This window comes from Phyllobates terribilis, unplaced genomic scaffold (genome assembly GCF_046119375.1).
Source record: "Phyllobates terribilis strain yellow unplaced genomic scaffold, ASM4611937v1 Scaffold_1__5_contigs__length_1240528914, whole genome shotgun sequence".
NCBI classification, from domain to species: Eukaryota; Metazoa; Chordata; class Amphibia; order Anura; family Dendrobatidae; genus Phyllobates; species Phyllobates terribilis.
Genome location: NW_027362761.1, coordinates 859,537,381 through 859,552,454, shown reverse-complemented (window position 1 = coordinate 859,552,454; position 15,074 = coordinate 859,537,381). Strand labels below are relative to the sequence as shown.

Below are 15,074 nucleotides of genomic sequence, written 5' to 3'. Positions count from 1 at the left end.
TCTCTTCAATAGACACAGTTCTTGTAGATAAGGATTCTAGGTCACTTCTAATAGCAGTAAGTAGCTTCCACTCTAGAGATCAAGTCATCCAGGTCCTGTCTAGTAGGTAGAGTTATGTCTCCAGAGATATCAGGGGAAGCTTTGGCGCCATTATGGCTGCGCAGCCTGTCAGACTCACCACCCTCCACGCTATGCCAGGGACCAGATGAATGGAAGTCCCTGTGACCACAGGGGAGCCCGAAACCAGCGCGGGAAAGCCATCTCCACTTCTCTCCTCACCTTTGGTAAGTAAGGCTTCAGCATATGTTGTTCTCTGCTCCGGAGGATCCGGCGCCATTACTGCGCCATGCTGCAAGGCCGCGCCTGGCTTGTTGTTCTGAAACATGCGGGCCAGCGAGGAATTACCAGCATTTCTTCTGGGTCCAGCAGTGGATGGGGGTTCACAGGACTCAGATCTCTTTCTTCTGGACATCTTGGAGGGGATAATCATAGATTAGAGCTGATATAAATGCCTGGGTATGCAGAGCTCTGTCAGGAAGCTTCCTCACACCACCATAGCTAAGCCACGCCCCTCCACCATATTTGACCGTAAGTACTGTGTTCTTTTATTTGTAGGTCTCATTCCATTTACAGTAAACAGTTGAATGATGTGCTTTAACAAAAAGCTCTATCTTAGTCTCATCTGTCCACAAGAAGCCAGCTGGCCCTCTAAAAATAGTGAAGGCTGCCTGCTAGCATTCTATAAACTGTGAGGGCCACCTGCTGGCCCTCCAACTTTCAAACTGTACATAATATATACTAAGAAGACATTGTTACCACCTCTGATGGATACAGTATATTGCAGTACCAATATACGAATATGCAAAGCATATCCGGCTGCTGGCAATCTAAAAATGTTGAGTGCTGGCCCTCTAACAATAGTAAGGGCTGCCTGTTGGCCCTCTACAAATAATGAGGGCCGCCTGATGACCCTCTACAAATAGTGAGGGCCGCCTGTTGGCCCTGAAAAAAGAAAAATGGGAGTTTCAGAGTCCCTCCTTCATAAATGGAAAAGGATGTGCCTGATCATATCTCACACACCACATGGCCAGATAAGTTATTAAAATGTTAAAATTACATTTACTGGTGAATGTATTTTTCACCGCAGAAAGCAACGCAAACGTGCAAAAACGCAGCAAAAACACTATGTGTGAACATAGCCCAAGCTGTGTAGGAGCATTTTTTTCTCTTATTTATTTTGCCTTATATACAAGTCATTATCCTGGAAACAATGTTTCTTAACATTTTTTTCCAAGAAAATCCATTTTAGCTTTGTTTTGGTATGTTTTATTGTCAGTCCGTAGAAGTTGCTTAATACTCTGATAACATTGTTCACAGCAGTGAGCTGGAAGTCAGAGATGCTACCAGGGGTCTGCCCCATGCCATTTTAGCACTGTTTCCATCGATTTGACCAAGTTTTACAACCCAACCAGACCTTCGAGGGGTCCCCTGGAAAAATGCTCAAGTTTCCCACTGACTTCCATTATACTCGTTACTCAGGTCGAGCATGCAAGCATTACGATTTCCTCGACATGAGTAATGAGCACCTGAGCATTTTAGTGTTCGTTCATCACTAGTCCCATCTTGAGTGGAGCTGAGATGTAGATGCTCAGTTTCCTGTCCATTCATTGTCTATGGGACTGCCGGTAATAGCTCAGTACAGCGCTTGGCTTTCTCCAGCAGTCTTATAGACAATAAATGGAGAGGAGGTTATGCCCGTTCTCGGAATCACTAGGGATCCCAGCGGTCAGACCCTTACCGATCCTATGACTATATTTGATAAGAGGACTCTATGCCCTAGAGTCACAATTAATAAAGTGACTCTAAATTAATTATTCTTCACTTCATATTGATTTATATATATATATATATATATATATATATATATATATATATATACACATATATATATATATATATATATATTATATATACACTGCTCAAAAAAATAAAGGGAACACTTAAACAGCAGAATATAACTCCAAGTAAATCAAACTTCTGTGAAATCAAACTGTCCACTTAGGAAGCAGCACTGATTGACAATCAATTTCACATGCTGTTGTGCAAATGGAATAGACAATAGATGGAAATTATTGGCAATTATCAAGACACGCTCAATAAAGGAGTTGTTCTGCAGGTGGGGACCACAGACCACATCTCAATACCAATGCTTTCTGGCTGATGTTTTGGTCACTTGAATGTTGGTTGTGCTTTGACACTCATGGTAGCTTGAGACGGGCTCTACAACCCACAGAAGTTGCTCAGGTAGTGCAGCTCATCCAGGATGGCACATCAACGCGAGCTGTGGCAAGAAGGTTTGCTGTGTCTGTCAGTGTAGTGTCCAGAGGCTGGAGGCGCTACCAAGAGACAGGCCAGTACACCAGGAGATGTGGAGGGAGCCATAGGAGGGCAACAACCCAGCAGCAGGACCGCTACCTCTGCCTTTGTGCAAGGACGAACAGGAGGAGCACTGCCAGAGCCCTGCAAAATGACCTCCAGCAGGCCACAAATGTGCATGTGTCTGCACAAACGGTGAGAAACCAACTCCACGAGGGTGGTATGAGGGCCCGATGTCCACAGATGGGGGTTGTGCTCACAGCCCAACACCATGCAGGACGCTTGGCTTTTTTCCACAGAACACCAGGATTGGCAAAGTTGCCACTGGCGCCCTGTGCTCTTCACAGATGAAAGCAGGTTCACACTGAGCACATGTGACAGACGTGACACGCCGTGGAGAGCGATCTTCTACCTGCAACATCCTTCAGCATGACCGGTTTGGCAGTGGGCCAGTAATGGTGTGGGGTGGCATTTATTTGGAGGGCCGCACATCCCTCCATGTGCTCGCCAGAGGTAGCCTGACTGCCATTAGGTACCGAGATGAGATCCTCAGACCCCTTGTGAGACCATATGCTGGTGCGGTTGGCCCTGGGTTCCTCCTAATGCAGGACAGTGCCAGACCGTATGTGGCTGGAGTGTGTCAGCAGTTCCTGCAAAATGAAGGCATTGACGCTATGGACTGGCCCGCCCGTTCCCCAGACCTGAATCCGATTGAGCACATCTGTGACATCATGTCTCGCTCCATCCACCACAGACTGTCCAGGAGTTGGCGGATGCTTTAGTCCAGGTCTGGGAGGAGATCCCACAGGAGACCATCCGCAACCTCATCAGGAGCATGCCCAGGCGTTGTAGGGAGGTCATACTGGCATGTGGTGGCCACACACAATACTGAGCCTCATTTTGACTTGTTTTAAGGACATTACATCAAAGTTGGATAGTGTAGTTTTTCCACTTTAGTTTTTTTTAAAGTGTGTTTTTCCACTTTAATTTTGGGGGTGACTCCAAATCCAGGCCTCCATTGGTTAATAAATTTGATTTCCATTGATGATTTTTGTGTGATTTTGTTGTCAGCACATTCAACTTTGTACAGAACAAAGTTTTCAATGAGAATATTTCATTCATTCAGATCTAGGATGTGTTATTTGAGTGTTCCCTTTATTTTTTTGAGCAGTGTATATATATTATTTAATTCATTTATTTTTTTGTGTCACTTTTTATGCAGGGGGTTAGTGCACTATAGGGCTGATTCATCAAAGGCAGTGTAACAGCTTTGAAAATTCGCTAAATTTTTGGGCAATATGGAGCTGTGCAAACATTTAGCAACTTTTGAAATTCTCACGCCAGTTTGAGTCAGCTCCACCGAATGACTGTGGCGAGGGTGAGGCTTGTCCGTCAAATTCATCAAAAGTGCCAGTGACTGGAGTAGCATTTCTGGTGCAGTGCACGGAGACGCACACTACTTAGGAGAGGTGCAGAATTCATTAACTGGTGTGTGCCTTCTACTTCTCCAAAACTGACATAGAGTGATTCTGCGCTTCACCAGTCTTGAGGAATCTACGGACTGTATTATGACTGATGGAGAGTGGCTTATATTGTGTATTTATATGAATATTTTATGGGTTGATTATTATCTTTATTATATGCATATGTTTTTTACGTTGATAATAAAATAGACTTATTGTTGTTGCTGTATTTGCCTCATTCAGACGTCCGTGATTTTTTATGTGCGCAAAACTGGTCCGAGATTCATCAGTTTTTTTGGATGAGTTTCATCAATGTGTCAATTTTTACCATCAGGGTTTCATAAGTGATCCAATTCCTAACCATTACAATGTTAATCATGGACAGCACACGGACGGCACACTGATGTCATCTGTGTGCTGTCTGTGATTTTCACGGACACATAGACTTTTACAGGTGATTTTCATCCATGACGCTGCTAAAAAAGTGACGTTCTTCAAAAAAACATGGACATATGAACAGCCCCACAGATTATAATGGGTTCCATCCTTGAAAACCACGAATAGAACACATATGTGAAAAAACGCACATCTGAATAAGGCCTTAGTTTGTGTCTAGCGTTGTATTCACCTCTTTGTCACTAGGAGGAGCACTGAACCACTTGTTTGACCTTGTCTAATATCAATATATTTATTTCTAATGTTTCGTGATAAATGCTTTATATATATGCTGGATGTCTTCAGCTCAGGTGTGAGCAACTGCTATATGCTCTTAGTCCATTGTATACTTTTGAGATGCACATTAGGCCACGTTCACACGTTCAGTATCTTACATCAGTATATGTAAGCCAAAACCAGGAGTGGAACAGTCAGAGGAAAAGTATAATAGAAACACGTCACCACTTGTGTATTTAGCACCCACCCCTGGATTTGGCTTACAACTACTGATGTAAAATACTGAGCGTGTGAATGTGGCCATATTCCTTCCTATTCACCTCCTCATTATTTCTTACTACAACTCTTATCAGGCTCCTATATAAGATTAGGTGTGATAGTTTATTGCACTCACCCCAGGCAGGACACGTCCCATTGGGTGGTTACTGATTTGATATAATTATGTAGCAGGTGTGAAGACTGCTCTGATAGGAGAAGACTCATTTATACAGACACCTAACACTGAAAGGCTCATTTGTAGTAGATCAAGAGAGGGTGAAGCAGGTGCTGGGTGCTGTACTGGTGCCACCTGGGGGCTGGGTGCCACTTTATGATTGCTGTTATTGGCCTCTGGAGTTCAGGGATAGTCATAATATATGTGCTTGTGATCATGGCCTTGGTTTCTGTATTACTGAAGGAGTGTTCTTTTACCCCCATTTTAGTAATTTATCTTTTGATGCTATAAGGTGTACTGATTTGTGATGTATATCTGACTTTAGTCCTTTATTGTATAGGTGGTAAGCTTAAATTGCCTCGTCAAGTTGCTTTATGGTGTAACCCTGTCCATTTCTATTCTTTTCATTCTCCACGTATACAGAAGACCTCTGCCTCTGGTCCATTTCTGAGCTTGAGTTCCTAGTTGTGTTAATAGTACCAGTGCCCGGACTGTCTACTCTAAATCAGGGGTTTGTGGAAGGTGGGCACTCCTATCGTGGTAAGTTTGGACCCTGGACTGGATTAGAGTACTGGTTTTTTTTTTTTTGTTTTTTTTTTTTGTGAATTAGTTTCCTATGCAGAATAGTGATGTAGGTACTTCAGTCTACATATACATTTAGGACACCTTGTGGCCTGTATTTCTCACAAGCCCAAATGGATCACATGGAAATCAGTTCTGTTTTTTGGTGGATGAAGGCTTTTGTTTTCAGAAGGCATTACAAGGCACCCATAGAAATCAATAGCTTATGTGTAATGCTTAGGAATACACTATCCAGACGAAGGGGTTTTTGGTAGTCCCTGTTCCCTTTCTTGTGATCCCATCACTTGTCTCACCTATTCTGTGTATAGGACTAGATGTATGTGAACATGTCCCCAAACCAGTGGCTGTAGTCCATAAGACCTCAGCCTCTGCAGACCTGGCCCATGATATCAGAGTTGTCTGTAGTCGGCCTCCTCTGGGAGCTGGTAGAGGTGATACTATGTTAATGCACAGATTTCTAGGTAGTTAAACATTGCTGTATGGAGCTAGTAGCAATTGTTCCCATGTAATTGTGCACTTTTTTTTTTTTTTTTTTTTTTTTTCCTATTAACAATACATCTAAATGTACAGGCTCTCCAATAGCCATCAACTCCTCACTTTACAGGCTGGTGGCATAGCTGGTAAAGATTGTGGCAAATCTAAAGCGACTTCTGTTACCCGCTCTTCAAGAGCAGGACTGCAGGTAAGCAATGGTTAACCACCTTTTTTTTTTTTTTACAATAACTGTAAGATTGAGAGGTCTAAATGGTAGTTGTCAGTGACAGGGTTAACTTTAACGCTGTTCTTGAATTTAATCTTTTTATGGCACTTTTTCGCGCATGAGCATTTTGTGGGTGTATGGTGTGGTTTTTTGCGCCATTCATGGTGTATGGGTGGGGGAATGTTTTACCCCAACACTGGTCTAGGTCGGTACACTTATGGATGCGCCAATAGTTTCATTAGAGGGGAGTGTTATCTTAAAGAACTTGACCCTGTGATCGTCTTATCGCTTGTATTGCAATATGTATATTGAAAATCAATCTCCTATGAAGCACAGCCACAGAGTACCAATATGATGGCCAGTGATCAGAAGGTTCTAGGTGATTGCCCAGTTCTCTGCACATATGTAATAGAGCTGGCCAGATCAAGTAAAAAACTGAAGCCTGCCTCTTTGTGCAGATTTTCCTGAAAAATTTGATTCACCCCTAAATTGAATGTCCCTTATGGTCTGAGTTCTCTCCAGACCCTAGAGCATAATAAACATGTGGTGTGTATTTATTTATCCTAGTACTCTCCTGCTTCTTGCACTAGACCCGGCCTTGCGTGTCTGACTAGTCCGTGGTGCTCCATGAATGCACCTGCAAGGATCACAGCCCAAGCTGTCTAGTGTTGAGCGAGTATGTTCTATTAACCCTTTCGCCGAGTATGCTCGGGCCGAGCTCTGAGTATTTATAGCTGCTCGGTGATATGGTTGAATCGCTCCAGTGTGCATGATTTGCGACTGTCTGACAGCTTTAGGCTGGGTGCCCACGTAGTGTTTTACAAGCGTTTATGCTGCGGAATTTCCGCAGCATAAATGCTTGGTAATCCGCCCCCCCATTGTCCCCAATGACAAGCCGCACTTTTAATGCCCATGCTGCGGATTTTTCCACAGCGTTTATGCTGCGCTCAAAAATCCGCAGCATGTCCATTAATTTTGCGGACACGCAGCATAATTGCCGCAATTGACTTGCATTGGACCGCGTGACATCCGCATCACTGCATTTGCACATGCGGATATCACACGGTTCAATGTGCGGATGGTACCCAAGTCTGGAGGAGAGAAGACTCTCATCCAGACCTGGGTACCATAGAAACTGTAAAAAAAAAAATTTAAAATGAAAAATAAAGTTTATACTCCCCTTCTGATGTCTGTCCGGTGTCTTGCAATGTTCGCATTGATGTGAAGGACCTGCCATGATGTCACTGGGTCATGTGACCATCACATGGCTCAATGACGTCACCGCAGGTCCTTCACACCCCCGCAAGCAGTGCAAGACACCGGGAAGACATCAGAAGGGGAGTATAAACTTTATTTTTTTTATTTATTTTTTTTAACTAACTTGGTCACACTACTATAAATCCATGCCGGTTGCATGGATTTATAGTGTGAACAAGTTGTCAAGCACTTTTCCAAGTGATGCTAAAATCGCTTGGAAAAGCGCTTGATAACCCGCATGCAGAAATGCATGCAAAGACACTTCACAAACTCTTCTACCTGGCGGGAAAACCGCATTTAAAATCCGCATGCGTCTTTCCTGCCAGGCAGAAGTGTAAAAAATATGCAGCATTTCTGCATCGTGGGCACTTAGCCTTATTACATGTGAGGAATGTCTATTTCTTACACATTCCTCCCATGTAATAAAGCTGTCAAACAGTCGCAAATCATGCACACGGGAGCTCGGCCTGAGCATACTCAGACAGAACATACTCGCTCAACCCTAGACTCTTGACCTTTTGCATTGTGAGCATGTACAGATCCCTCAACAGTCTAGTCAAACCATGAAGTCTGGACCCAGTGTGAAGTTTGTTCATGCTGAATCCCCAATCTGAAGATGAGGCATGGACTGGACAAGTGACGTGAGGGGCTGGGAAATTATCCATGAAGTAGCTTTTATATATGGATGACTTGTAAAAGGATTTTCTTAACTAACTTAAGAGTGTGATTTAGACCGTTATCCCTCATCTAGTTGCTGTGTGGTCCTAGATCAGTTGAACCCACCCCCAATGGTGACTCCCTGGTAATTGAAGTGAGTCTCCCTTTGAATCATACATGTTGCTAACTTCTGTCAATCATTTGTCAAAACTCTGCCCCTTTCCTTCAGTGTGAAGCCCAGCTGTGCTTGGTATCACAAATCCTAGAAGGGTGTATTGAAGGATTCCTCCACAAGAGGCCCCCATAACCATTCACACATCTCCACCTTCCACCTCAGACCACCTGAGGGAGCCCATTAGGGATATAAAAGGGAAGGTGGAGCCAGGCAGCAGTTAGTCAGTCTAGTTCAATCTGGTTTAGCAGTGAGTCCAGTACAGCCTGAGAGGAGTTACCTCAGAGGACAAAAGCCTGTTCCAGCTCCTGCAATTGCTATCCTGCAGTGGAGCTTATCCAGATCAAGACTCCGTGTAGCTCAGAGAGGTGAGCTTGAGGTGTGCTGGCGCCATAAGATCGGTGAAGCGTGGCAAGCTGCCGTTAGTGTGAGTAGCCTATTGAGGGCCCGAGTAGGCCGAAGGCGAGTAGAGGGTTAGTTCATAGGGGGCAGAGGAGCTTAACTAGCTCACCCCGAAGAAGAAGCAGTTACCGGACACCGGGTCCGAAGCTTACCGGGATCTCCACAACCCAGTAAGATAAACCGGAATCCCTGGAGAACTACAAGTCCCAGGATCGCTAAAGTGCTGATACGTAAAAGAGCCAGGAGACACACAGGCCCCGTAAGTCAGGAGCGTGTACTCCAAGGAAAGGCCCTACCACAATGTCAGCCAGCGCAGGACAGAGACAAAGTTAGGCCTAGCTCCAGGCAGGTCAGAAACTTGCTACGCAGAGTCAATAAACAAGAGGCCCAAAACCTGCTCATTGGGGAGGATCCGGACATACACCCTTCACCCTACAGTGCTCTGAGGAGTACCCAAATTTCCATCAGTAAAAGGAACTGAAGTGACTATAGTGTCTGTCCCTGTTCTTGCTCCGACCCGGTGGGGTCTCTTCGTCCTGCTTTCCCCGTTCATACACTGCCCTGAGGCCTAGCTCCACCTGTGGGGAGCTATACCATCCAGCTACCTTATCACCAGCCTCAGTGGACTGCGCAGCACTGGTGACCCTTCACCAGAAGCCACAGGTGGCATCACAAACTCTTTTAATAACTTAACAAAGCACCAACCCTCTTAAAGGAGCGGCCCAGGGTACGGGCTCGGGAGCCGACCACTGCGACATCCCTAAAAGCCCGGGTACTGAGTCATCCCCATTCCTCTGGGCTAGTCAACAGCACCCTAGTCTACAAAAGCAGTGTATCTGCAACTAACAGCTTTTCATAGGCATGACTGTCACAGCAGTCTGGTGTAAGGGTAAAGTTCCAACACTAGGGTGGCAAGGTCAGGTGAACAACAGTGTTCTCAATCACCCGTTCAAGTGTTTGACTCCCGGAAAAAGATAAAGCCAGACAAGCAGTTACTGGCCTGTCTTGGGTGAGTGGCGCTTGGGTTGTACAGCCATTGCACAATAGAATCTAAATCTAGCTGACCTCATGGCTGATATATTTGGCAGCAATTGTGGCTGTGATCTGTAAATCATGATGCTGCAATTTTCATGACTTAAATATATTTATATGCACACATGGCCAATTACATATAATTAACACTTAATTGCTACCATGTGTATTCTGCATTTTCACTGTAAGCTACTTGAGCAGCTCTAATGTCAGGAGCTGAAATGTTGTGGATGGGTGAATGATTATCTATCTTTCATGAAGCATAAAACCTCCTCTTTGAATTTTAGAGGGGAGGGGGCTTCTAGCCGGTGTCCACTGGGGGTTTTGCTCAAATACCTGTTTTTAACTTTTGTCTTGGCATGTGCCATAATAGTTAAGGGGAAAAGTGTGTGTGTCAACCCTCACCTTTTTAGATGGTAAAGGCACTCAATCACACACATGCCATATACTCCCTTCCCAAGCTCTAAGGATTACTTGCTGTTAGGATTTGTCTATTCTTTCCTAAGCATCTGTTAGAAACTTCTGGTCTTTAGTTTCCAGTGGGTCGTATCCATCGTCTTCTGAAAAACAGAACTACCAATCATGGCCGTGTTGGTGGAACAGCTGCAGTTTACACAGCAGCAATCCTGGAGTATCTCACTGCTGAGGTAAGCCTTAGGCTATGTGCCCACGTTGCGGAAATGAAGCAGAAAATCTCTGCTTCATTTCCGTATGTCCTCTCCCGGAAAAACGCATGCGGAATTCCACATGCGTTTATTGCGCATTTATCGCGCGTTTACCACATGCGGAATTGCCTTGCGTTTTTAATGCATTGCACAAGGCAATTCCGCTTGCGGAAACGCAAAATTAATGAACATGCTGCGGATTTTTGAATGCAGCATAAACGCTGCGGAAAGATCTGCAGCGTGGGCATAGAACTTGCGGAATCCCCTTGGGGACCATGGGGAGCGGATTACCTAGCGTTTAACAAGCGTTTACGCTGCAGAAATTCCGCAGCGTAAACGCTTGAAAAACGCTACGTGGGCACGCAGCCTTAAATTTGGGGCAGTAGCCGTGGGAAAGGTACTCGTCTCTATGCCCCGTCACGTTACATGGAGGTCCTGGGTGTGTGGACTTGTGCTATTACTATGCAGGCCACATGTAACTGATGTTGCTGGTTTGCCAGTACCAGATGTTTGACAGCTCAATGAAACGGGCCACAATTTTTAAAAAATATAATAAATATATATAGTATGTATTTCACTGAATGGGAGCTTGGTAGAGAATATATACAGGAGATGGTGGACAGTCTTATGAAGTTTCCCTTACAACTCAAAGGAAAGACTAGAAAATGCATCGTTTCTCTATTCTCCTTTCTGCTTTACTCTCTCGACTTGTCCTGTCTCCACTGTTCCTCACTACTTCACCTCTACAGTCTTGTTTAGCAAAAAGCCTTTACTCAACCCTCGGGGGGGGGGGGTGTTTTTTTTTTTTTTTTTTTTTTTTTAAATTCTCAGGATGCCAGTATGGCCAGTCCTCATCTTCTCTAGTGCTGACTCTCTGGAATTCCTGCTCCAGACTTTCTACTTGTCTCACATACAATTAATCTCACTTGCCTAGAGCCAATGCATTATAAGGCACTTCCCTATCAGTAACAACAACCTACAAAATCACTGGTCAAAAAGCCATTATATTGAAAACCACATATAAGTCTTTATCAAATTGTTTAAACCATTAAAAACACTAGCCGAAACCAAATTCATAAACAAGCTATAAGAAGCTATGCCATTAGGGGGAGCCCAAGCTCAATGTAAAGATAGACAGAACTCTTATCTGAAGCCAGTACAGAACAGCAATTGGAAGCTTAAGCATGTACAGCAGGGTCAGATTGGGACACCAGAGAATTCTCCAGTGGGCCATGGTCCTCAGCAGGCCACTGAGCAGGACGCATGGGGCCCCTGGTTAACATGGCTGCCCGGAGGGTCATTTCAGTGTAGCTGATGGCAATCTGGCCTCCTCCGTGGGGCCCATGGTCAGATTGCCTTCATCCTGTGCGGCAGGGAGCAATCCCTCCAGCTCCACTGCTGACAGGAGGAAAATGGCAATGAAGCTGGAGGGATCCATCATGCAGCACGAGCCTGTCAGGGAGGAAGATGCCGGGCATGAAGCACAGGATGCTGCCGGGGAGCATTCTGAGAGGTGTGGGTTTTTTTTTTTTTTTGTGCAACTTAACATTAATGTAAAAAATTCCACACGTCTGTCTTCATACCAGTCCTGGCTAGCTTTGCCAAAATAGGCAGGGCTAACAAACTCGTAAAATTACTCCAGTTTCTGACTGGAGTAACACTTCTGGAAAAGGCACACTGCAGCTTTCAGGTGTGCCTAATTCATTAAGTGGTGTACACCTCTTAACGACTTGGGTGCATATTACTCCAGCACACAAAACCCTCATTAAAAGAACCTGTCATGTCCCTAAACTCTACTAACCTGCAGATATGGGGTTACTCTGCCAGGTTTATAGTGTTTGAAAGCTGTGTGTCTACTGGGAGGAAAGTAACTTTATTCCTCCTGACTTTAAGGCTGTGTGCCCACGTAGCATTTTTCAAGCGTATATGCTGCGGAATTTCCGCAGCGTAAACGCTTGAAAAACGCATGTATATCCGCACCCCATGGTCCCCAATGGGATTCCGCAAGTTCTATGCACATGCTGCGGATTTTTCCGCAGCGTTTATGCCGCGTTCAAAAATCTGCAGCATGTCATTTAATTTTGCGTTTCCGCAAGCGGAATTGCCTTTGTCCAATGCATAAAAAGCGCAAGGCAATTCCGCATGTGGAAAACGCGTGATAAATGCGCGATAAACGCGTGCAGAATTCCACATGCGTTTTTCCGGGAGAGGACTTGCATTTATGCAGCAGAAATTTTCTGCTTCATAAATGCAACGTGGGCACATAGCCTTAGTCATAGAGGGTGTCGTCACTGCATTTTGGGTCTTGTATCCTTTGGATTACGATATCGGAGAGAATGAGACACAGGACAGGATGTTTGTGTCTTAAACATGCTCTAAACTTTATTACAAAACACAGGGCTAATATACACCCTGAAGGCAGGAAACGGATTTACCATATATGGTTCGATTATACAGTTTAGCTGAACAAGCAAAAAAGCTAGTTTCTGTATGCTTTAAAATATTTAATTAGACGTATCTGGTTAGCAAGGCCACATTATCTTCTTACAAGAATACATTGTTGCTGCAAGAAGAAACATCTGGCCAGGGAGGACACGTTATCTTCTTGGCAAGGACACGCTATTGATACAAGAAGGAACATTTCAGCTTGCTGTTATTTTCACCTAAAGTAACTGTCAAACTTGTATAGCATAGATGGGGTCTTTAAACTTGAGGGACTCCATCTTCTGCTATAACAAGGGCTTCTGGCTACCAAGGGCATTTGCTGTGCAGTGTAACTACTAATGTAGCAGATTCCACAAATCTTCCATTCAGAGTACACACAACACCAATACATTTTGAATAAAGGGGTTCTCCAGTGAAAACAAGTGATCACTTACCGATCGACTGGGGCTGCACCACTGGCAAAATGTATACTTTATCCTGCTGAAATGGGGCAGCAGTGAACACGCCTGACCACTACTCTATTCATTTCCTTTGGGGTTTGCTTGGAAAGCAAAGTACAGCACTTGGCAGCCCCATAGAAAATGAATGGAGCTGTGGTCAGGCATGTGCGCTGCTGCCCCATTCTTGGGGGGGGGGGGGGGCGTGGGTGTATCAAAGTGCTCTGATCAGTGCAGGCCCCAGCTGTTGGACCTTAACTGATCCACAAGTTCACTCATTCCATGGAAAAGGGAGGGGGGGAGGGTAGTTTTAGGGCAAGTGTCTTTCTGTACCCAAATGTGGTAAGAAAATATACCCTATTTACTTTATCCATCAGGGTGAATGGTAGCATGAGCTCTAGAAGTCATAAACAATTTTTGCACAATTCATAACAAGCAATCATGATTTTTAGACTTGTATAGTTAAAATATACATAATTTTATGTGTGGGTTTTTTTGGGGTCCCCCCCCCCCCCCTTCACTTTAAGGTACTTGAATTGGCAGGAAATGCCTCAAAAGATCTGAAAGTGAAGCGTATTACACCACGTCACTTGCAGCTCACCATAAGGGGGGATGAAGAACTGGATGCCCTCATTAAGGCTACCATTGCTGGTGGTGGTAAGTATGCTGATGGCTACTGTCAGATCTGCTGTAAACTAATTGATATGGGGATTGGCTTTGACAATGACTGACTTATTATGGAAATCAATTGACATGTGTATACAATGGAGGGGAAACATCTGACTGAGGGCTCATTTACACAATTTTTGGTCTGGGGGGGGGGGGGGGGGGGGGGAATATTTATTTTTTATGCACTTGTGTTTCCCTATCCTTTATAAGCTGCTCTTGTCTGAAGATGTACTACACACAACCTGAGGCTGTGATCCATATATATTTTTTTTTGACAATATACATATCTTGTGGGCAGTAATGCACATGCTTGACTACTGCTCTGGTCACTTGTCACCCCCACCCAGTAATTGCCTATTCAGAGAGGAGTACACTGTGGCAAACTCTTCAATATCCCTTGAAAACTAACTTGAGGCTATAAACGATTGCATTATATTTTGGCCTAATGACTTGTATCATAACTGTGCTTGCTGACCTATTGGTGTCATCACATAAATGTATAGTTCAGTTATTTACTGTGGTTCTTTAAAACCTCTTTCTAGGTGTCATTCCTCATATTCACAAGTCCTTGATAAGCAAAAAAGAGCAACAGAAGGGGATCTAACTAAAGGCTTCAAACATGAATGTGGACTCCGTTTTTCTGAAACCTCAGTTCCCGTCTGAGATGCTGCCTGATATTTGCATTGTGACCAGTTTTGACTATAAGAAAAGCCAGTCCTGTATTGTAATGGCTGGGAATTTTTTAAACTCTGGAATTTTTTATTTTCTTAATCTATGAATGTCTTGCTAACTTCTAAATAAATGACAACACTCCTTTTTGCTATTGGCATGTGTTTTTAAGGAATCCCTTGGGACAGGTTGACTTCTTATTGCAAGTTGATACTTTACCAGAGTGAATGCAAATTAAGACTTGCATTAACTATAAAGCCACAATTGGACTTAAATTGTTAAACAACTTATCACTAATAGCACACCACTTCTCAACAGTCGGGGCAATTGATTGGTGAGGCCTTTGCTTCTAGGCAGGTTATTGGGTTTCTCAGTGAACGTAGTATTTACACTTGATAGGGGGTGGGGGGTAGCTAGTATCCATCTAACTGTTGAAGGCCAAT

General features: G+C 44.1%; 1 protein-coding gene across 1 annotated transcript; it reads left to right on the top strand.

Moving 5' to 3' along the window:
* The first annotated feature begins 209 nt into the window (after nucleotides 1–209).
* Nucleotides 210–14,566, top strand: LOC141158432 (histone H2A.Z-like). The gene is made up of 5 exons (XM_073645377.1): nucleotides 210–284; nucleotides 6,131–6,208; nucleotides 10,280–10,393; nucleotides 13,821–13,950; nucleotides 14,505–14,566. Exons 1-5 carry the CDS (start codon nucleotides 210–212, stop codon nucleotides 14,564–14,566), a joined length of 459 nt encoding a protein of 152 aa, XP_073501478.1.
* Nucleotides 14,567–15,074: the final 508 nt, after the last annotated feature.